The sequence below is a fragment of the Mustelus asterias genome, chromosome 4 (genome assembly GCF_964213995.1).
Source record: "Mustelus asterias chromosome 4, sMusAst1.hap1.1, whole genome shotgun sequence".
Lineage (NCBI taxonomy): Eukaryota > Metazoa > Chordata > Chondrichthyes > Carcharhiniformes > Triakidae > Mustelus > Mustelus asterias.
Window position 1 is genome coordinate 13,544,480 of NC_135804.1, and position 23,831 is coordinate 13,568,310.

Here is a 23,831-nt window from a genome sequence, read left to right on the forward strand (position 1 = left end):
TAAAGGAGCAGGCCAGATCTGAACTAATTTAGCACCCTTTTTAAATAACATGTTATAACATGATGTTTCTTTCTCCTCGCTCTGCGAATGTATTTATTTTCCTCTTCACTCTTTGGGCTTGCTGCATCTTATTTCCCACTTGTTGCTTGGGTGGCACGGTGACGCAGTGGTTAGCACTGCTGCCTCACAGCGCCAGGGACCCAGATTCAATTCCCGGCCTTGGGTGATTGTCTGTGTGGAGTCTGCATGTTCTTCCCGTGTCTGCGTGGGTTTCCTCCGGGTGCCCCAGTTTCCTCCCACAGTCTGAAAAACATGCTGGTTAAGTGCTAAATTCTCCCTTAGTGAACCCACACAGGTGCTGGAGTGTGGCGACTAGGGGATTTTCACAGTAATTTCAGAACAGGGAACTATAGACCAGTGAGCCTAATGTCAGTACTGGGGAAGTCGCTAGAGTCCATTATCGAGGATTTCATAACTCTGCATTTGGAAGGCAGTGCTGTAATCAGACAAAGTCAGCATGGACTTACATGGAATTATTGGAATTTTGGAATTTTTGGAGCATGCAACTAGTAGAGTTGACTGAGGAGAACCAGTGGATGTGGTTTATTTAGACTTTCAAATGGCTTTCGATAAGTTCTCACACAACAGACTACTATGAAAAGATAAAGCACTTGGGATTGCAGGTAATGTCTTGAGATGGATGGAAAGCTGGTTAGCAGATAGGAAACAAAGAGTTGGCATAAATGGGTTTTTTTCTGAATGGCAGTCAGTGATTGGTGGGGTTCCGCAGGGATCTGTGCTAGGATCCCAACCCCAATCATTATATATTAATGATTTGGAAGAGGGAACTGAATGTATTATCTCCAAATTTGCAGGTGATACAAAGTCAGGTGGGAGGGTGAGCTGTGAAGAGGATGCAGAGATGTTTCATTGTGATTTGGATAAGCTGAGTGTGTGGGCATTTGCATGGCAGATGCGGTATAATGAGGATAAATGTGAGGTTATCCACTTTGGAAGCAATAACACGAAGACAGATTATTACTTGGATGGGTGTAAGTTGAGAGAGGGGATACTGAACAAGACCTTGGAGTCCTTGTGCATCAGTCGCTGAAAGTAAGCGCGCAGGTTCAGCAGACAGTAAAGAAGGTAAATGATATGTTGGCCTTCATAGCGAGAGGATTGGAGTAGAGGGATAGGGATGTTTTGCTGCAATTGTATAGGGCATTGGTGAGGCCACACCTGGAGTATTGTGTGAAGTTTTGGTGTTCTTATCTGAGGGAGGATGTCCCTGCTCTAGAGGGAGTACAGCGAAGGTTTACTAGGCTAATTTCATGGATAGCAGGTCTGTCATACGAGGAGAGACTAAGTCAGTTAGGATTACATTCATTGGAGTTTAGAAGAGTGAGAGGGGATCTCATAGAAACTTATAAAATTCTGACAGGGTTAGACAGGGTAAATTCAGAAAGAATGTTCCCAATGGTGGGGGAGTCCAGAATTAGGAGTCATAGTTTGAGAATAAGGGGTAAACCTTTTAGAACTGAGGTGAGGAGAAATTTCTTCACCCAGAGGGTGGTGAATGTGTGAAATTCACTACCACAGAAAGTAGTTGAGGCCAAAATGTTGTGTGATTTCAAGAAGAAATTAGTTATAGTTCTTGGGGCAAAAGGGATCAAGGAACATGGGGGGGAAGGGGGGATCAGGATATTAAATTTGATGATCAGCCATGATCATAATGAATGGTGGAGCAGGCTCGAAGGGCTGAATGGCCTCCTCCTGCTTCTAGTTTCTATGTGCCCATCCAGAAGCATTGGGTGCTCTTGAGACCAAGTCAATGAATCAACTTTATCCTAGGCTTTATGTTTCTATTGCAGTGTTAATGTAAGCATACTTGTGACACTAATAAATAAACTTAAACTTTAAAACCATCGCTGGGAGTTATGTGAGAGCTGTGATCTCTATTTTACCCCCTTCTTTGCTAAAGAATGCAGTTTATCTCTTCCATGTGACCTTCCCTCCTCATCCCCTTGTCAGAGAGGGAAGTTCTCTGGAAGATGGAGATTGGTATTGAAAGCTCAGGTTGAAGAGTAACAAGGCAAGGAGGAATTTGCTCAGCCACATTTACCAGAGGTTGGAGTGCGGGGTGCCTGTGAAATCCCATTTCAAATGGTTGTCCAAATTCCCAATGTGTGCTCTGGCTGCTGCAACTCCCTGCTCTGCCATCAAAAACCATCTGAAAACTCTCATTAATTATCAAGCTCTTTGGGTATTCTTCCCAAACTGTATTTGTGCTCTTTAGAATGAATGCATTGCCCCATTTCTTTGCCTAGTCACCAAAGTGGAGTGTTGGGCTATGAAGCATCAGTTGTTGAATTAAAGCAATGGAAAATCATTGATAACATTTGGCTTTTATCGCTGAAAAGTAAGAGACAAATCGAAGTTTTTCATCTTGCACTCATCAGGACATTCACAAGAGAACCAATTGGAATGGAACCAACAAGTTATACTCCGTGATAAGAGAGTGCTGGTCGGTTGGCAAGTGGATTCTGGTAGAGGTGTTGCCATGGGGAATGCAACAGTTAACTGATGACCAACACTTAACTGCAAAGCTTTATTTAAGTTCAAACTAGGTAGGCTGACATCCAATTGGTCAAGGCACTACCTTGGGGAATGGAGTGGAGAATGGCTGTCATCTATTTTGTTCAGTTGAAGCAAGCGCAATGTCTCTCTCCTCATGAGGTATAAATTTTTGTTCCCTTTACATTTTGGTATTCTTCCAAATATCCTGATGAGTGCAAGACAAGAATCTTCAACATGTGCCTTTTTCTTTCAGCGAAACTCACATTCTGTACTACCAAACGTCTATTTAGTTTTTAACATATAGAAGACGAGTTGTGCCTGGTTGTCTCACTGGAATCTATGCCACAATTTGTTTACCACCACAGTGGCTTGGCTGGCATTCATCTCAGCCCTTAAATCAACACTTTGTGGGTTCACTTCAGGACATGGAGCACATAATCTAGGCTACTAATCCAGTGCACTGTAATGTTGAGTGAGGCGTTAAACTGAGGCTTTGTCTGTCGACCAAAGTGGATGTGAAAGATCCCTTTGCACCATTTGTAGGGAAGCAAGTTTTTCTGACGCTCTGGTCAATCCTCAACCGACGCCATCAAATGTAGATTAACTGGTTGCTTATTTAATTGCGATTTGTGGGATCTTGCTGTGCAAATATTTAGCTGTTTGTCGATAGAACAGCAGTGACTGCACTTTCAAAGTAATTCATTAGGTGCCAAGCAACTCAGGTTGTCCTGTTAGGGTGATGAAGACACTCAATGAATGCGATCATTTGGGCGGCACAGTGGTGAGCACTGCTGCTTCACAATGCCAGGGAACCAGGTTCAATTCTGGCCTTGGGTCACTGCCTTTGTGGAGTTTGCACGTTCTCCCTGTGTCTGCATGGGTTTCCTCCAGGTGCTCCGGTTTCCTCCTACGCTCCAAAGATGTGCAGGTTAGGTTGATTGGCCATGTACTCCGGTTTCCTTCCACATTCTGAAAGAGATGCTGGTTAGGTGCATTGACCCGAACAGGCGCCAGAGTGTGGCAACGAGGGGAATTTCACAGTAACTTCATTGCAGTGTTAATGTAAGCCTTACTTGTGACTAATAAATAAACTTTCAAAAAACTTTAAATTGATCCTAGTGTCACGGGGATTAGCAGGGTAAATACGTGGTGTTATGGGAAGAGGGTCTGGGTGGGATTGCATTCAGTACAGACTCAATGGGCCAAATGGCCTCCTTCTGTACTGTAGGGATCCTATTCTATTCTATGAACCTTTACCATTTGCAGGTAGCTGTTTGAACGCGGACCATCCTCCCCCGATACAATATTATTGTATGTTCTCTACACAGGCCTACAAAGACATGGACTATGTGGTGAGGGAAAAACTCTTCCTGGAGAGAATCTTGGACTTTGAGTTTCAACGATCAGACGACAGGAGTTTCTTCTACAATGGTAAGAGCTATATGTTTACCAGTATTGCAGTGACGAACACTGTGAAGTGTAGATGCACCTCTTCATCAGTCAGATTCAATACAGGACAACATTGCTTCATTTTGAGTCTCAGAGTTTCTCTGAACAGTTCAGGGCAGTATCGCCAGAATCTATCGCCCCGCCCGCCAGGGAATTGGAGTGGGCGAGGGACGGACAACGGAAATGTCTGTTGACCTTGGGCCGGATTTTCTGGTTTCGCTCGAGTGAGGCCATTAAAATCCAGGCCATTGTGTTCAATATGATCAGCAGGATTTAATCATCACCCTGTCAAAATCTAATTGTATTTAATTGCCTGATCTAGCACAGCTGTAATGGGTTGTGTGAAATATTAGTGGCTATTTTGGTGAAGCAGTTTTTATATCTAATATCTCATATTTCATAACAAAATGGCCTGATTCAATGTTGTTAATTTTTATGTACCCATGTTAGTGTTTTGTCACACGCCACAATAGGTCCAGGCTTTTGGGTTCAGTGGGTAGCATTCCGGCTTCCGAGCCAGAAGCTCTGGGTTCGAATCCCACGCCGGAACTTGACAACCAGTTAGGGTGCGTCCATAACACGACCAAACAGATTGAGTATCGACCTGCAAATCCTTCCAACAGCTGCCAATGGCAGGCAGTAAGAGCGAGAGAGATTCCTGGTCAGCCGCGTAATGGAGGAGTGTCGAAGCTTCATAGAATCCCCACAGTGCAGAAGAGGCCATTAAGCCCATCGGGTCTGCGCTGGCATGGCCAATCCACCCTAACCTGCACATCTTTGGAGTGTGGGAGGAAACCGGAGCACCCGGAGGAAACCCACGCAGACACGGGGAGAATGTGCAAACTCCACACAGACAGTTACCCGAGACTGGAATTGAACCCGGGTCCCTGGAGCTGTGAGGCAGCAGTGCTAACCACTGTGCCACCGCGCCACCTTCTACCCTGACAATCCATGGGTCCAGACTGTAACAAGCACGGAAAAATGCCTGTTGCTGCAGCTTTAACACATCTGTGAACTGTAATACATCATCACCACCACCAGGAAGAAACCCAAAATTAGCTTGGAAAATGAAGAAGATTCCAGCTAATTGCTGGAGCTGTATTTCACTAACTCCGGTTTCAGTGTAATAGTTTCATCATCAGGAATCATTTTGTGTTGCAGCCCCTGAACCTGTTCAATGTTCTATTCTGACCTTTCCGAACCCTCGTTGGACATTTTCTTATTCTCATTCCTGGTCAAATTTTTCAGTGAAACTCTTTGAACAAGAAATAGACTTGACGTCACCTTGCTAATGATTTGCTTCATCTTTCTCTTTGCAACTTTTGTGATGCCCTTTTAAAGTTAAGCCAAACACAAGTGACAGACAGTGAGAGACGTGCATCGAACCTGTCCCCTGCTCTGATGGCTGGACTATCATTACTAAACACTCCAGCCCCTCACACCGCTTCCTCTCCTCAAAGTCTACTAATCTCCTGACATGGAGATGCCAGCATTGGACTGGGGTGGGCACAGTAGGAAGTCTCACAACACCAGGTTAAAGTCCAACAGGTTTATTTGGGATCACAAGCTTTCGAAGCGCTGCTCCTTCGCTGCGCTGACTCACCTGATGAAGGAGCAGCGCTCCTAAAGCTCGTGATCCAGATAAACCTGTTGGACTTTAACTTGGTGTTGTGAGACTCCTTATTGTAATCTCCTGGGAGGGGCAATGCAGTAAAACAGAATAAAATCCTAAAAACAAGGAAACAATACACTGGAAGATTCCTCTCTTCAACCCCCTCATGCAATTTAAAACAGATGAGGAAATCACACAGGTGCTTTCTCTCTAACACAATCTCTGAGCCAGTCAGGAACTAGAGCAGCTTCCCGGTGAAGCTTGCATACTGTCAGCTCACACCACACTGGCTGGCACTGCTGTCTAGAGACTCACTGCCCTTCACTGAAATAGTGACAGTGTGATAATTGGATCACATGGGGCAGAATCCTTTGCTCTCCCCCATAGCAGCCTTGGCGGCAAGGGGAATTCCCACTTACCTCATCCTGCCGCTGCTGGTATTAACTCAGGGGACTCGCTATGTGCTCTACACAACAAGCAATATCGTAGAGTGAAGGGACGCTCCTTTCAAACTGAGATGGGAATTTCTTCAGCCAGAGGGTGGTGAATCTGTGGAACTCATTGCCACAGAAGGCTGTGGAGGCCAGGTCATTCAGTGTCTTTAAGACGGACATAGATAAGGCGATCAAGGGTTACGGGGAGAGGGCAGGAGAATGGGGATGAGAATCATACCCGCCATGATTGAATGGCAGAGCAGACTCGATGGGCCGAATGGCTTGACTCTACTCCTGTATCTTATGGTCTTATCTGAAATCCTGGCCTGTATGCTTGTAGGGGGGCTGATGTGGTGGTCCCTCATTCAAAGGTACTCAGTAGCTGATCGAGGGATACAGCATTAGAAAGGAGGACGGGGTTTGCCCACCGAAAGCCACTCTCTGCCCTTGCTGCCAAACCCCCTCTCCCGCGACCTCCCTCCTGCCCAGGGTAACCAACTGTCCTTTATTTTATGGGATCATCCCGTGGTTGAGCCAACTGTCCTGTGTCTTTGGTTACATGATGTGGAGATGCCGGCGTTGGACTGGGGTGAACACAGTAAGAAGTCTCACAACACCAGGTTAAAGTCCAACAGGTTTATTTGGTAGCAAATACCATAAGCTTTCGGAGCACTGCTCCTTCGTCAGATGGAGCGGAAATGTTCATATTCTTTGGTTACATGCATCCGGGATACTGTTTTTAACACTGTTTGGGACGTTAAATATCACACGTGCAGAGGTACCGCTCCCCTTCCACTTTCACCCTCTCACAGTTGTGGCAGCAACCTACCCTCCCCCAATCCCACCACTCTTACTGCCCCAGCAGCAACCCCCCACCCACACTAATGGACCCCCATGCCAGAGTGTCTCTTATTCTTCTCCATGAGAGTAGGTCTCCTGTACCTGTCACCAGTCACCTGTGCCTGGGCCCCTCTTTGATCTGAGAGCATGGGTGGGTCCAGTACTGGCAGCAGCCACCAACTTCCCAATGGCTCTTCTGAATGCAAAAGAGGTGCGGGCCTCTGACTGGCCGACAGATCTCGGCAGGCATGACTTCTTAGTAAGTGTTTGAATGGTGCAAGTGTGGTTGGCCTTCTTGAGGAGAGGTGACATGGGGGCTTTGCATCTCTCCAGCCAGTAGCTGAGCACCCCTCAAGTCACCTCCACAAGATTCTACCCATGACGTGGGATTTTCACTTCACAGAATCACAGAATACTACAGTGCAGAAGAGGCCCTTTGGCCCATCGAGTCCGCACTGATGCATGAAAGGCCCTGACCTGCCCACCTAATCCCACTTGCCAGCACTTCGCCCATAGCCTTGAATGTTATGGCGTGCCAAGTACTCAGCCAGGTACTTCTTAAAGGATGTGAGGTATCCCGCCTCCACCACCCTCCCAGGCAGCACATTCCAGACTGTCACCACCCTCTGGGTAAAAACGCTTTCCTCAAATCCCCCCTAAACCTCTCACGCCTCACTTTTAACTTGTGTCTCCTCGTAACTGACCCTTCAACTCAGGGGAACAGCTTCTCCCTATCCACCCTGTCCATGCCCCTCATAATCTTGAACATTTCAATCAGGTCGTCCCTCAGCCTTCTCTGCTCCAGAGAAAATAACGAGCGTCACTTACTGACCTGGCATCATGTGTATTGGTTACTGCTTTTGGATTTATGTATATCAGATTGTTTCCCTAAATTTTGGTTTGCAGCAAAAGTGTAAATTCAGCTCCGGAGTGCATTGAATTTGTGATGAGTAGGTGAACCAATTCTGCTGAGTAAATCAAGAACAATGCAAGTAATACTGACCCTTCAGGTGGGGGAGAGGTTGGTGATCATGGTGGTGGGAGAGAGAGAGAGGGAGACTATGATTAGCAGAGGGAAGGCCAAAGGATTCTTGAAGGGGGGGAGGGACCCACAATGAGTGCTGTAAAAGGCACTTGCCTCTGGTGCTAACTCTATCTGTCCCAAGGCTTCCCCCAGGCAATCTGTTGCACGGATCCACCGGCCTTCATATTGAGCTGCAACTGTCTGTTTGCTTTGCCCCATTCTGAGCTGCAGTCCATGCCTTGTGGAGTTTACGATCACCATCTGTCTACTCACACAGATTTCCTATTCTGTTTTCTCAGCTGTAGCAGCCTCAGTGCGAACCAGCAAAACACTTCATGTGAGATTTCCTGACTCCGTACACGGGGCTCAACTATGTTTCAATCTCGTTGTTTTCAGATGACCGGACCCTCTTCAGCAATGTTCTTTATTACGGCCATGAGTTGGTTCTGCTGGTCTTTGATACGCTTCTATTCGCTGTAGTTGACCTCGGTGCACAGAACTTTGTGCTGGCAGCAATCATCACTTACCTGGTGCAAAAGGTAAGTGACAGCTAATTAATACTAATGGCCTTTATTTCAGCACCAGGGTCTTCAGCCATGAATTACAAACATACAACCATACCAGAGACAGGAAAAAGATGTGCTACTGCTCCCAGTCTATACCCACACAATTGTGACACCTCGTGCATCGTTCCTCCTGGAATCCTGTGATCCACATTCCCCCTGGAACCCTGTGATCCCATTCCTGATGGAATCCTGTGATCCCCATTCCTGCTGGAACTCTGTGATCCCATTCCTGCTGGAACCCTGTGATCCCCATTCCTGCTGGAATTCTGTGATCCGCATTCCTGCTGGAATCCTGTGATTCCCATTCCTGCTGGAACCCCATGATCCTCATTTCTGCTGGAACCCTGTGATCTCCATTCCTCCTGGATTCCTGTGATCCCCATACCTGCTGGAATCCTGTGATCCCCATTCGTGCTGGAATCCTGTGATCCCCATTCCTGCTGGAACTCTGTGATCCCCATTCCCCCTGGAACCCTGTGATCCCCATTCCTGCTGGAATTCTGTGATCCGCATTCCTGCTGGAATCCTGTGATTCCCATTCCTGCTGGAACCCTATGATCCTCATTTCTGCTGGAACCCTGTGATCTCCATTCCTCCTGGATTCCTGTGATCCCCATACCTGCTGGAATCCTGTGATCCCCATTCCTGCTGGAATCCTGTGATCCCCATTCCTGCTGGAATCCTGTGATGCCTGCAGAGAATTGGAAAAAACAGATAAAAACCCAGGAAACTTTCAGGGGAGAAATCTGAGAAATTCCTCTCTGACCCCCCCTGGGGGCATTTGAAGTTGGAATTCTGCAGTGTCTACCTCTTTGTACAAGGTTTTGTTTCAAATATGATGGAGAAATTGGAAGTTTGGGACCATTCATTTAGACTGTGACGGCTCTACGTCTCAACTCAGTTTTCACACCTTTTCTCCAGATCCTTAAGTGTAGAGTTTTTGTTCTGTGTTACCTCAGTCCTGAAAGTCCCAAGAGTCTCAGCATCTACAGCCTTGTAGGGGAGAAGGTTCCAAATTTCGACTGCCCTCTCTTTAAAAATGAACCTCCCAGTTTAACTCTTTGCTCCAGCGCAGGGGTCTCCAAACTATGGCCCACGGGCCACATCCGGCCCGCAGTTTGGAGACCGCTCCAACGTCTTTTGTTAAACAACAGTAATCGTTAGTGCGAAATGTTACTTGTCTCTATCTGTGTTGGTCATTTAGGTTAGCTATATGTATCCCAACAAAGTATTCCTGCTCAGTGAGAATCCTGGCACCTTTATGATAAATGTCGTCCAACAGTAATTGTGGGTTGGAATTCAGAACACGGTAAACGCAATGACGTAATTCAGCGGTCTCCAAACTGCGGGCCGGATGTGGCCCGCGGGCCGTAGTTTGGAGACCCCTGCTCTCGCGTTAAGATTATCTCCACTTGATCTCAAGTTCCCTCACCAAAGAAAATTGTTTTTTTTTCATATCTACCTTCTCAAATCCTTTAAACGTTTGAAGCATCTCGATCACATCACCCCTCAAGCCCCTCTCCTCGGGAGATCACAAACCAGGTTTATGCAACCTGTCTGCGTAACTTAAGCCCCCGAAGCTTTGCTGTCATCCCGATGACTGCACTGCACCCCACTCCAAAGCTAATCCTTCCTGAGGTGCGGGGCAGCACGGTGCCACAGTGGTTGGCACTGCTGCCTCACAGCACCAGGAACCCCGTTCGATTCCCGGCTTGGGTCACTGTCTGTGCGGAGTCTGCACGTTCTCCCCGCGTCTGCGTGGGTTTCCTCTGAGTGCTCCGGTTTCCTCCCACAGTCCGAAAGACGTGCTGATTAGATGCATTGGCCATGTTAAATTCTCTCTCAGTGTACCTGATCAGGCACCGGAGAGTGGCGACTGGAGGACTTTCACAGTAACTTCATTGCAGTGTTAATGTAAGCCTACTTGTGACACTAATAAATCAACTTAAGACTAAACACCGATGGGTCTGGACAACTGAAAATGGACTTTCTGTAATCCAGCCTCCGTGAGACAGGTACCAACATTGCATTCAACATTTTGATTGCTAAGCTGCTCTGTAATCATTCTGTAAGAAATAACTGGGGCCTTAACAGATATCTTCACATCCTCTTTGACCACAGGCGAGGTTTCAGAGGACAGGAGAATAACAAATGTTGTTCCCTTGTTTTGCAGAGAGTGGTTGGGGTGTGGAATGGACTGCCTGCAGTGATAGTGGAGTCAGACACTTTAGGAACATTTAAGCGGTTATTGGATAGGCACATGGAGCACACCAGGATGATAGGGAGTGGGATAGCTTGATCTTGGTTTCAGATAAAGCTCGGCACAACATCGTGGGCCGAAGGGCCTGTTCTGTGCTGCACTGTTCTATGTTCTATGTTTAAGAAAGGAAGCAGGGATAATCCAGGAAATTATAGGCCGGTGAGCCTGACGTCAGTGGTGGGGAAACGATTGGAGAAGATACTGGGGAACAGGATATAGGCACATTTGGAAGAAAATGGACCAGGCAGCTTGATTGAGTTATTTGAAGAGGTGACAAAGATAATTGACGAGGGAAGGGCTGTGGATGTAGTTTATATGGACTTTAGTCAGGCGTTTGACAAGGTCCCACATGGCAGATTGGGACAAAAACTAAAATCACGTGGGTTTTGGGATGGACTGGCTAGATGGATACACAGTAAGAGTTTTAACAACACCAGGTTATAAGTCCAACAGGTTTATTTGGTAGCAAATACCATCAGCTTTCGGAGCGCTGCTCCTTCGTCAGATGGAGTGGAAATCTGCTCTCAAACAGGGCACAGAGACACAAAAAACAAGTTACAGAATACTGATTAGAATGCGAATCCCTACAGCCAGCCAGATCTTAAAGATACAGACAATGTGGGTGGAGGGAGCATTAAGCACAGGTTAAAGAGATGTGTATTGTCTCCAGACAGGACAGCTTGCAAGTCCAGGAGGCAAGCTGTGGGGGTTACTGATAATGTGACATAAATCCAACATCCCGGTTTAGGCCGTCCTCATGTGTGCGGAACTTGGCTATCAGTTTCTGCTCAGCGACTCTGCGCTGTTGTGTGTCGTGAAGGCCGCCTTGGAGAATGCTTACCTGAAGATCAGAGGCTGAATGCCCGTGACTGCTGAAGTGCTCCAGCACAGGAAGAGAACAGTCTTGCCTGGTGATTGTCGAGCGGTGTTCATTCATCCGTTGTCGTAGCGTCTGCATGGTTTCCCCAAAGAAACCATGCCTCGGGACATCCTTTCCTACAGCGTATCAGGTAGACAACGTTGGCCGAGTTGCAAGAGTTGGTACCGTGTACCTGGTAGATGGTGTTCTCACGTGAGATGATGGCATCCGTGTCGATGATCCGGCACGTCTTGCAGAGGTTGCCGTGGCAGGGTTGTGTGGTGTAGTGGTCACTGTTCTATGGATACAGGGCAGGCTTGGTTATATGGGGTGGCACAGTGGTTAGCACTGCTGCCTCACAGCGCCAGGGACCCGGGTTCAATTCCCAGCTTGGGTCACTGTCGATGTGGAGTTTGCACAATCTCCCCGTGTCTGCGTGGGTTTCCTCCGGGTGCTCCAGTTTCCTCCCACAGTCCATTGATGTGCAGGTTAGGTGAATTGGCCATGTTAAATTGCCCCTAAGTGGCAGGGGGGACTAGCTAGGGTAAAATGCATGGGGTTATGGGGATAGGGGCCGGGTGGGATTGTGGCCGGCGTAGACTTGATGGGCCGAATGGCTCCTTCTGCATTGTAGGATTCTATGATTCTATAGAAGACAGAGTAGCGGTGGAAGGGTGTTTTTCAGAATGGAGATCTGTAGCTAGTGGTGTTCTGCAGGTATCAGTGCTGGGATCTCTGTTGTTTGTAGTATATATAAATGATCTGGAGGAAAATGTGGAGGGGTCTGATTAGTAGGTTTGCGGATGACACGAAGATTGATGGGGTTGCTGATAGTGCCGGGGATTGTCAGAGGATACAAATAGGAAATAGATAGATTGGAGACTTGGGCACAGAAATAGCAGATGGAGTTTAATCCGGACAAATGCAAGGTGATGTATTTTAGAGGATCAAATTTAGGTGTGAATTATACTGGAAATGGCAGAACACTTAGGAACATTAACATATGAGGGATCTGGGCATGCAGGTCCACAGTTCCCTATAAGTGGCAACACAGATGGCCAAGGTGACTAAGAAAGCATATGGCATGCTTATCTTCATCAGCCAGGACACTGAGTACAAGAGTTGGGAAATCATGTTGCTGCTATATAAAACCTTGGTTAGGCCGCATTTGGTTCTGGTTCTGGTCACCACATGTGGAAGGATGTGGAAGCTTTGGAAAGAGTGAAAAGAAAGTTTTCCAGGATGTTGCCTGGTCTTGGGGGCGTTGGCTATCAGGAGAGGTTAAATAAACTAGGATTGTTTTCACTGGAAAGACGGAGGCTGAAGGGAGATAAAGGTCTACAAAATTATGAGAGGCATAGACAGGGTGGATAGTTAGAGGCTTTGTCCAAGGGTGGAAGTGTCCATTACAAGGGGGGCACAGCTTCAAGGAGAGGGAGGGAATGTTTAAGGGAGATGTGCGGGGGAAGTTTGTCAAGCAGAGAGCGGTGGGTGCCTGGAACGCGCTGTCAGAGGATGTGGTGGAAGCAGATACATTTGCAACATTGAAGAGGCATCTGGATGGGTACATGAATACTGAGGGAATAGAGGGATACGGACCGAGTAAGGGCAGAAGGTTTTGTTTTACTTTAGTTCAGGAGCATGATCAGCACAGGCTTGGAGGGCCGAAGGGACTGCTCTTGTGCTGCACTTCTCTTTGTTCTTTGTTCTTTTTAATCATTCCACCCCCCACCTTCCCCACCCCAACCCTTGATGACAGAAGCCAGAGGATGGTTGTAGAGGGTTGTTTTTGAAACTGGAGGCCTGTGACCAGCGGTGTGCCTCAGGGATCAGTGCTGGGTCCACTGTTATTTGTCATTTATATTAATGATTTGGATGAGAATATAGGAGGCATGGTTAGTAAGTTTGCAGATGACACCAAGATTGGTGGCATGGTGGACAATGAAGAAAGTTATCTCCGATTGCACTGGGATCTTGATCAATTGGGCCAGTGGACTGACGAATGGCAGATGGAGTTTAATTTAGATAAATGCCGAGGTGATGCATTTTGGTAGATTGAACCAGGGCAGGACTTATTCAGTTAATGGTAGGGCGTTGGGGAGAGTTACAGAACAAAGTGACCCAGGGATACAGGTTCATAGCTCGTTGAAAGCGGAGTCACAGGTGGACAGAGTGGTGAAGAAGGCATTCGGCATGCTTGGTTTCATTTGTCAGAACATTGAATGTTGGAACATCTTGTTGAAGTTGTACAAGACATTGGTAAGGCCACACTTAGAATACTGTGTACAGTTCTGGTCACCCTACTATAGAAAGGATATTATTAAACTAGAAAGAGTGCAGAAGAGATTTACTAGGATGCTACCGGGACTTGATGGTTTGAGTTATAAGGAGAGGCTGGATAGACTGGGACTTTTTTCTCTGGAACGTAGAAAGCTGAGCGGTGATCTTATAGAAGCCTATAAAATAATGAGGGGCATAGATCAGCTGGATAGTTAATATCTTTTCCCAAAGGTAGGAGAGTCTAAAACTAGAGGGCATAGGTTTAAGGTGAGAGGGGAGAGATACAAAAGAATCTAGAGGGGGAATCTTTTTCACACAGAGGGTGGTGAGTGCCTGGAACAAGCTGCCAGAGGTAGTAGTAGAGGTGGGTACAATTTTGTCTTTTAAAAATCTTTTAGACAGTTACATGGGTAAGATGGGTATAGAGGGATAGGGGCCAAATGCGGGCAATTGGGATTAGCTCAGGAGTTTTAAAAAATGGGCGGCATGGACAAGTTGGGCCGAAGGGCCTGTTTCCATGCTGTAAACTTCTTTGACTCTATAACCCAGATGGGGCCTTGATGAAGAAGCTTCACAGCAGAAGCCAGGCTTCCTGTACAGCTCACATTTTAACTGTCATGGAGATGTTTATCTCTTGGGTCTGTCCTGGGCCCAGACGCTTCAGGTGAGATGGTAAACATAGTGGACTAGTAATCCAGTGGCTCAGGCTAATGCTCTGAGAACACAGGTTCAAATCCTACCACGACAGCTCGTGGAATTTATTCAATTAATAAATCTGGATAATAAAGCTGGACCCTAATGGTGACCATGAAACGATCATCGATTGATGTAAAAACCCACCTGGTTCACTAATGTCCCTTGAGGGAAGGAAATCTGCTGTCTTTACCTGGTCTGGCCTACATGTGACTCCAAAGCCACAGCAATGTGGTTGACTCTTAAACACCCTCTGAAGTGACTGATAACAAGCCACTCAGTTCAAGTGCAATTTAGAATCATAGAACCATAGAATAGAATCATAGAATCCCTAGAGTACAGAAAGAGGCCATTCGGCCCATCGAGTCTGCACCGACCACAATCCCACCCAGGCCCTACCCCCATATCCCTACATATTTTACCCGGTAATCCCTCTAATCTACGCGTCCCAAGACACTAAGGGGCAATTTTTAGCATGGCCAATCAACTTACCCCGCACATCTTTGGACTGTGGGAGGAAACCGGAGCACCCGGAGGAAACCCACGCAGACACGAGGAGAATGTGCAAACTCCACACAGACAGTGACCCAAGCCGGGAATCGAACCCAGGTCCCTGGAGCTGTGAAGCAGCAGTGCTAACCACTGTGCTACCGTGCCGTGATTTGATTTGATCTATTATTGTCACATGTATTAGCATACAGTGAAAATATCCAAATGTTCTATAGTGCTACTTCAGAGATGAGTTCCCCCGGGTCAGTATGAATCCCTTGACCGACATCACTGAGATGGATCACCTGGTTGTTACTTCATTGATGCCTATGGGGGCTTGCTGTGCGCCAATTGGTTGCTGCATTTCGCGATTTTAACAATGACGACACATTAATAGTATATCATTGGCTTAAGCAGCCGTGGGACATTTTGATGTTATGGGAGGGGCTATACAAATGCAAGTCTTTCATTTGCAACTAATACATGTTCCATTGGGAACAGTTCAAAGTCGATTAAAAATCCATTTTAACCCAAAAATGTGTTTTTTCTTCTGAAACCAGATCCTGGGATTAATAAGGGAGGCAATTTCAAGGAGGAATTTAGCCACAAAGACGCTGGTGGATGAAAGATTCCTTATCTAGAGTGTCTTCACTGTCGCGGACTGCTGTGCGGATAGAAACATTCTCATCCCAACTGCGCTCACACAAGAAAGATTTTATTTTGAGAACAATGACCTGATGTGTGGGGGGTCCAGTGTTTTTTTTACCAAAGGAACAATTGAATAGCAAGGTGTAAAGCCCAGTTAAAATTCCCCGCTACCTCACAGAATGAACCGTGCAGTCAGAGTTGAAGAGTGAGAGTGGCTGAAGGAAAATTCCGGAATGCAATCAGAGAAGTAGTGAAAACGTTGTTCGCAGTCTAAATTGCCGAGCTGAGTTCCCCGATATCTTCTGGCTGGACTATCTTGCAGTGAAGAAAAGATTTAGCCTAGACCGAGCTCGAGGTGACACTGGAAGACACAGAAAGGTGATCGATCACTTTGTGATGGTTTCTCATCACAGCGGCGAGTGTGGATTAAGTTTCTGAATGATCACCTCCCCACCCCCACTCTCCACACCCCCTCTCCTTCAGATGATGCAGCAGGTTGGGGGGCGGAGGGGGGGGAGGTGTTGCCAAGAGCTTCACTGCACAGTGGATTTTCGTGGCCTTCATTCCGAGGAATAAGAAGTGAGGGAATTCAAGGTTGGACTGGGTTGGTGACGGGGTTGCAAACAGTGAGTTGACATATTCCTGGAAGTTGTCACCAAAGTTGTCTGTGTGTCTTTGTGAATGGTATTGAGCTGACAGAGCAGTCATAGAAGACTCCTTTCGGTTTAGGCTGAATTAGGAGGAAGCTATGACAGATGATATATACAGTTTACACACACTAAACCTTCCTTGTGTTGATAGTTGCATTTCTTCCCTACTAATATTTTGTCCATTTTAATGACCCGTCCAGTGCCATTGAGTCTTGGGCCTATCTGTTACTTTATTGTATTATCAGAAAACATATGGCAAGGTTGTTAAATGCTTTGTCCCTGGAGTTTCCCATCTTCATATCTATCACTGAGTGTGTCCCAATCACAGCCACTATTTTAATCAGTAATTAGATATGAACGAAGGTATTTTAAGGTAGTGATATATTTTGAGAAACTTTTAAAATTTGTTTTGTGTACATTTGCTGTGCATTTTACAATTTTTGTAATTATTCTCTAATAAATGCCTTTTTGTAAGTTGTCTGGTGTCGTGTCTCCATGTTGCTGCAGACCAATGTCTTTGCACTTGAGTTTCACTCCAGTTCAGGTTATTGTGAAGAAGTGTGTTCAAGTTTGTTTGGCACAGTGGTTAACATTGCTGCCTCGCAGCGTCAGGGGCCCGGGTTCAATTCCAGCTTTGGGTGACTGTGTGGAGTTTGCACGTTCTCCCCGTGTCTGCATGGGTTTCCTCCGGGCGTTCCGGTTTCCTCCCACAGTCCAAAGATGTGCAGGATAGATGCATTCGCCATGGTAAATGCACAGGGTTATGGGGATTGGGCAGAAGGGAGGACCTGGGTGGGATGCTGTTTCAAGAGTCGGTGCAGACTCAATGGGTCGAATGGCCTCTTTCTGCTTTGTTCCATGTTATGTTAAAGCCTGAACGTGCTTTTATATTTTAGACTTACAGCCTCTCAGTGCACAGAGGCCATGACTGATAGGAACTCGCTGACGTCCTGGGTGTCAGTAATAATGCACTTCTGTGTGAACCTCGTGAGGTCTCCCTGGAAGTGACTGCCCAGAATCGAAGGTAGAACTAAGAGCCAAGTGTCAGCTTTGGCTCAGTGGGTACTAGTTTTGCCTTCAAATTCAGAAGATTGAAGGTTCATTTTCCATTCCAGGAATTTGAGCACAAAATCTAGGGTAACGTTTAGAGTCCTACGCCGGGATTTTACTGCCTTGCCCACCACGGGAATTGGAGCGAGGGGTGGACAATGGAAATGATCATTGACCTCAGGCGGGACATTCTGGTCTTGGGTCAAGCGAGGCCATAAAATCCCGCCCATAGAGTCATAGAACAATACAGCACGGAAACAGGCCCTTTGGCCCAACCTGTCCATGCCGACCATGGTGCCCTCCCAGTTAGTCCCAATTGCCCGTGTTTGGCCCATATCCCTCTAATCCTTTCCCACCCATGTACTTATACAAATGCTTTTTAAATGTTGCTATTGAACCTCAATAGCCTCAACCACTACCTCTGGCAGCTCATTCCATGTACACACTACCTTTGGGTGAAGAAGTTGCCCCTCAGGTCCCTTTTATATCTTTCCCTTCTCACCTTAAATCTATGCCCTCTAGTTTTCAATTCCCCTTCCCTGGGAAAAAGACTATGTGTGTTCATCCTATCTATGCCCTCAAGATTTTATGCACCTTAGTAAGGTCACCCCTCATTCTCCTACGTTCCATGGAATAAAGTCCTAGCCTGGCCAACCGCTCCCTATAACTCAGACCCACCAGTCCTGGCAACATCCTCGGAAATCTTCTTTGCACTCTTTCCAGTTTATCAATGTCTTTCCTCCAACAGGGTGAGCAAAACTGTACACAATATTCCAAGTGCAGCCTCACCAGCGGCTTATACAACTGGACCAATGATTTATTCAGCTGTATTTGAGTCAATGCTGGGGTGGGGGTGGGGGGAGTGGGCGGGGTGGGGGGGGGTGCCACACATTTAGAGTTGCCAATTTTCTGCTGGGACACAAAACTAGAATCCTGCCTGACCCGTAGGAGATTCCATGGTACTATTTGAATGCAGAAAAGAGGAGTTCTCCTTGGGTGGCCTGCACCAACCAAGTAAAGAAAAACAAAGGATATGGTATTTTTTTTACATTGATGGCCGCGGAATCTTGCTTTGCAAACCAGATTGCAGTTTCTATTTCAGAACCGTGATTACACCTGATTGGCTGTAAAGCGCTTTGGGACATCATGATGCTATATCGATGCACGTTCTTGTAATGTGTTTTGTCATTGGGTGATTCAACATGATCCCAATCAGAGTGCATTATAAATCATCCATCCCATTGGTACTCAGCAGAAGATACTTCTGATCGCAGGAGGTCAGGGTTCATCGCCGATTCATTCATAGATTGTGATTGAAGATTCCGAAAAGGGTGCAAGTTGTTGTGAATATACCACACCAGAAAATGGGAACGTGAGTTAGACTTTCACATGAAATGAAAACTGCAGCGAATAATGTCTGTCATTAATTTCACCAACATATGTCACTCATTAGTCTTCAGCGAATCGCACATTTCTCATTAAATAGTTTTCAAATGATATCACGGCCCTTTGTTTCTGTGCAATGAGTAAGTTGCCCTCAAGAATATTCCTCTGTAGAGTTAACTCATTCTGCTCCCACTGCACGCCATTTGCCCTGCTTCTCCTGAGCTTGCAAAGGGTATCTGCGATCATACTTCAGAAGGAAGGAAGATTGCACCAGAAGCTCTTCTCAACTAATGAAAGGTTTTTGATGGTACAACTGCCCCAGCGCATACTGTTCCCTTCTCAAACTTTCCGATTGGGTATCATTCCGTTATTTCGAGAGATTATTGGAGGATGTTGTATATTGGAGAATGGCGCCAGGGAGAATGGAGATTTAAAAACTTTTTATGTACAGGTATGTGTTCTCTTACAGGCGGATGTTTCTCTGCCTGTTTCCCACAATAGTGACTTGTGACACCACTTCCGGTGAATACATGAATACATCAGCGTAGCGTAGAGGAGAACATGCCCGTTTACATCAATGGGGACAAAGTGGAAATGGTCGAGAGCTTCAAGTTTTTAGGTATCCAGATCACCAACAATCTCTCCTGGTCTCTCCATGTCAATACTAGAGTTAAGAAAGCCTGCCTCTTCTTTCTCAGAAGATTAAGGAGATTTGGCATGTCAGCTACAACTCTCACCAACTTTTACAGATGCACCATAGAAAGTATTCTTTCTGGTTGTATCACAGCTTGGTCTGGCTCCTGCTCTGTCCAAGACTGCAAGAAACTGCAAAGGGTTGTGAATGAAGCCCAGTCCATCACGCAAACCAGCCTCCCACCCATTGACTCTGTCTACACTTCACGCTGCCTCAGAAATGCAGCCAGTATAATTAAGGACCCCACGCACCCCGGATACACTCCCTTCACACTTCTTCCATCGGGAAAAAAGTACAAAAGTCTGAGGTCACCTCCCAACCAACTCAAGAACAGCTTCTTCCCTGCTGCCATCAGACTTTTAAATGGACCTACCCTGCATTAAGTTGATCTTTCTCTACACCCTAGCTATGACTGTAACACTACATTCTGCACTCTCTCCTTTCCTTCTCTATGAATGGTATGCTTTGTGTAGCGCGCAAGAAACAATATTTTTCACCGTATACTAATACATGTGACAATAATAAATCAAATCAAATCAAAACTATTAATAAGTCAGATCGTCTGGAGATTGTCGCTATTGAAACAGTTGACGATGAAACTCTGGTATCTTCTTTACACTGGTGGCAACCACTGGCATTTGTGTCTTTATACAACCGTCATATATAATGGGTTTACCCAGTGTTGATGTAAGGATTAGTGGCTGTTTCTGTGTCTGATCAGTAGATGAGGTTGAATCTGGATTCTCAGCAGGTTCTGATTCTGGAGGATCTGTTCTCCCAGCCAACAGCTGGTCCGCATGTCTCCTCCAGATAACGTCACCTCTGGTCTGGACAATATAAGAGACAGGTCCAGTCTGTGCAAGGATTATGGCAGGAACCCATTTCTCTCCTGTGGAGTATTTCCAGCCAAAACTCCTTGTCCTTGGTGGAAAACGCTACATGGGCTACACTTTGATTTGCTTTCTCTCCATTCCAATAGTCCTTGCTGTTGTACAATTTCTTTCATTTTTGGAGGTTTCAACAGGTCAGTCGGGTGGCACAGTGGTTAGCACTGCTGTGCCACTGATGGAATTCCCCTGTGTGGTCCAAAAATGGTAGATAACGGATGATGGTCCATCAACAATGTAAATTCTCTCCCATACAGGAACCGATGGGATGTCTTTACTCCAAAGATGATCCCAGTGCTTCCCTTTCAAAATGTGCGTAGTTACTTTTAGCCTTGCTCAAGGTTCGAGATGCAAAAGCAAAAGGTTTTTCTTCACCCAATAGCATGATGGAGGAGACCATCACTCCCACACCTTGAGGGGAGGCATCACAAGCTAACTGTGGGGGTAAAGGAGGATCAAAATGTGTAAGAACTTTAGATTTAAGTAAAGCTTCTTTGGTTTACATGAAAGCATTATTGCATTGATCTGACCACTTCCACTTCTTGTTCTGGCACAAGAAGTTATGTAATGGTTTCAGAATTATTGCCAAGTTTGGGACAAATCTTCCATAATAGGAAGGAACGTAACTGGTTTATATTCTGTGATGGCCTTTACCTTAGAAGAAGATTTGTGAAGACCAGTGGCTTCAATTCGGCGTCCCAAATACTCAGTGGAGGATTGGAAAAACTCCCACTTGCTCTTACAGACTCATGTACCGTAGACTTCCAATCTCTGGAGAGTGGCATCCAAGTCTCGAAGATGTTCCTTGTCGTCTATTCTAGTACTAGGATGTCATCCAGATAAGACTGGACTCCTCTCACTCCACTCAGGGTCTGATCCATTGCTCTTTGAAACAATGCAGGAGTTGAGGCCATACCAAATGGCAATCTTCAGTACCGCAACAAGCCTTTACGTTTATGATGGTCAGAGGTTCCTGTGACTTCTTGTCTACATTCATCTCCAATTTTGCTAAACTATTGGCCTCCAGCCCATCCCGCAAACAAGTCATCGTGGTGGGATAATGTGTACTATTCTGCATATAACACTGGATTAATGGTGACATTGAAGTCTCCGCAAATCCTTACAGATCCATCTTTCTTGAAACTATTGGCTAATGCTGACAGGTTTCAGAACTCCAGTCAAAGAACAAAGAACAGTACAGCACAGGAACAGGCCCTTCGGCCCATCAAGCCTGCACGTTATCCTATCTGGACCAACCACCTGTATCCCTCTTTTCCCACCTGTTCATGTGTCTATCCAGATAAGTCTTAAATGTCGCTAATACGTCTGCCTCAATCACCTCACTTGGCAGTGCGTTCCAGACCCCCACCACCCTCTGTGTAAAAGACTTCCCCCGCACATCTCTACTGAGACTTTCCCCCCTTACCTTGAACTTGTGCCCCCTTGCAATTGTCATTTCTGCCCTGGGAAAAAGCTTCCAACTGTTCACCCTGTCTATCTATGCCCTTCATAATTTTATAAACTTCTATCAGGTCGCCCCTCAGCCTCCGTCTTTCCAGGGAGAACAATGCCAGTTTATTCAATCTCCCCTCATAGCTAATACCCTCCATACCAGGCAACATCCTGGTTAACTTTTTGTGCCTCCACGTCCTTCTGGTAGTGTGGCGACCAAAATTGGACACAATATTTCAAATGTGGCCGAACCAATATTTTATATAACTGTAACATAATTTGCCAACTTTTAAACTTGATGCCCGGCTGATGAAGGCAAGTGTGCCATATGCTTTCTTCACCACCTTTTCCACCGTGTTGTCACTTTTAAGGATCTGTGGACCTGTACTCCCAGATCTTGTCTGAGTGTCGATGCTCCTGATGGTTCTGCCATTTATTTTATAACTCCCACCTTAATTGGATCTACCAAAATATATCACCTCGCATTTGTCCAGATTAAATTCCATCTGCCATTTCTCCACCGAATTTTATAGCCTGTCTATATCCTGCTGTATTCTCTGACAATCTTCATCACTATCCGCAAGTCCAGCAATCTTAGTATCATCCACAAACTTACCAACCTGACCAGCTAAGTTTTCTTCCAAGTCATTTATATATATTACAAACAGCAGAGGTCCCAGCAGAACACCACGAGTCACAGACCTCCATTCAGAAAAACCTTCCACCGCTACCCTCTGTCTTTTATGGCCAAGCCAGTTTTGAATCCATCTAGTTAGTTCACCCTTGATCCCCATGTGACTTAACCTTTTGCACCAGCCTGCCATGAGGGACCTTCTCAAATGCTTTACTAAAGTCCATGTAGACAACATCCAGGGCCCTTCCCTCGTCAATCATTTTTGTCACCTCCTCAAAAAACTCAATCAAATTAGTGAGACATGGCCTCCCTCATACAATTCCATGCTGTCTGTCGCTAATAAGACCATCCAGTTCCAAATGTGTATAGATTCCTAAGAATCTTCTCTAACAGTTTCACTATCACTGACGTCAAGTCCACTGGCCTATAATTACCCGGGTTATCCTTGCTACCCTTCTTAAATAACATGACAACACTGGCTATCGTCCAATCTTCTGGGACCTCACCTGTGGCCAATGAGGAAACAAAGATTTCTGTTAGAGTCCCAGCAAATTCCTCTCTTGTCTCCCTCAGTAATCTGGGATAGATGCCATCTGGCCCTGGGGATTTGTCTATCTTAATGCTTTTTAATACATGTAACACTTCCTCCCTCATAATGATGATTTGCTCTAGAGGGTTTACATGTCGCTCCGAGCCACCATCAATCAATGTGTCCCTCTCCTCTGCGAATACCGATGCAAAGTACTCATTAAGGATCTCACCCACTTCCTTTGGTTTTAGCATAATTTCCCTCCTTTGTCCTTCAGTGGACCAACTCTTTCTCTAGCTACCCTCCTGTTCCTAATATATGTATAAAATGCCTTTGGAATCTCCTTAATCCTGCCTGCCAAGGACATTTTGTGACCCCTTTTTGCCCTCCTAATTCCATGTTTGAGTTCTTTTCTACTTTCCCTGTTTTCTTCAAATGCTTCATTTGTTTTTAATTGCCTGGACTTTCTGTATGAATCCTTTTTCTTTCTGACTAGACTCACAATTTCCCTGGTCATCCACGGTTCCCGAATCCTGCCTTTCCTGTCCTTCCTTTTCACAGGCACATGCCTGTCCTGCACACTGATCGACTGCTCCTTAAAAGACTCCCACATGCCATTAGTGGATTTACCCTCAAACAGCCTCTCCCAAACAACAGCCTCCAAATCATGCCTAATCCGGTTGTAGTTAGCCTTCCCCCAATTTAGCACCTTAACCCTAGGACAACACTCGTCCTTTTCCATGAGTATCTGAAAGCGTACGGAATTGTGGTCACTGTTCACCACATGTTCCCCCACTGCAACTTTGATGACCTGGCCG

General features: G+C 46.0%; 1 protein-coding gene across 1 annotated transcript in view; it reads left to right on the forward strand.

Annotated features, from left to right (window-relative positions):
- The window catches only part of LOC144492497 (meckelin-like), a 108,555-nt gene extending 91,696 nt beyond the window's left edge, over positions 1 to 16,859 (forward strand). The window contains exons 26-28 of the mRNA XM_078210584.1: positions 3,906 to 4,008; positions 8,333 to 8,475; positions 15,644 to 16,859. Of these exons, the coding sequence (XP_078066710.1) occupies positions 3,906 to 4,008; positions 8,333 to 8,475; positions 15,644 to 15,724 (327 nt within the window). The 3' untranslated portion in view covers positions 15,725 to 16,859. The remainder of the gene's footprint in view (positions 1 to 3,905; positions 4,009 to 8,332; positions 8,476 to 15,643) is intronic.
- The last annotated feature ends 6,972 nt before the right edge of the window (positions 16,860 to 23,831 follow it).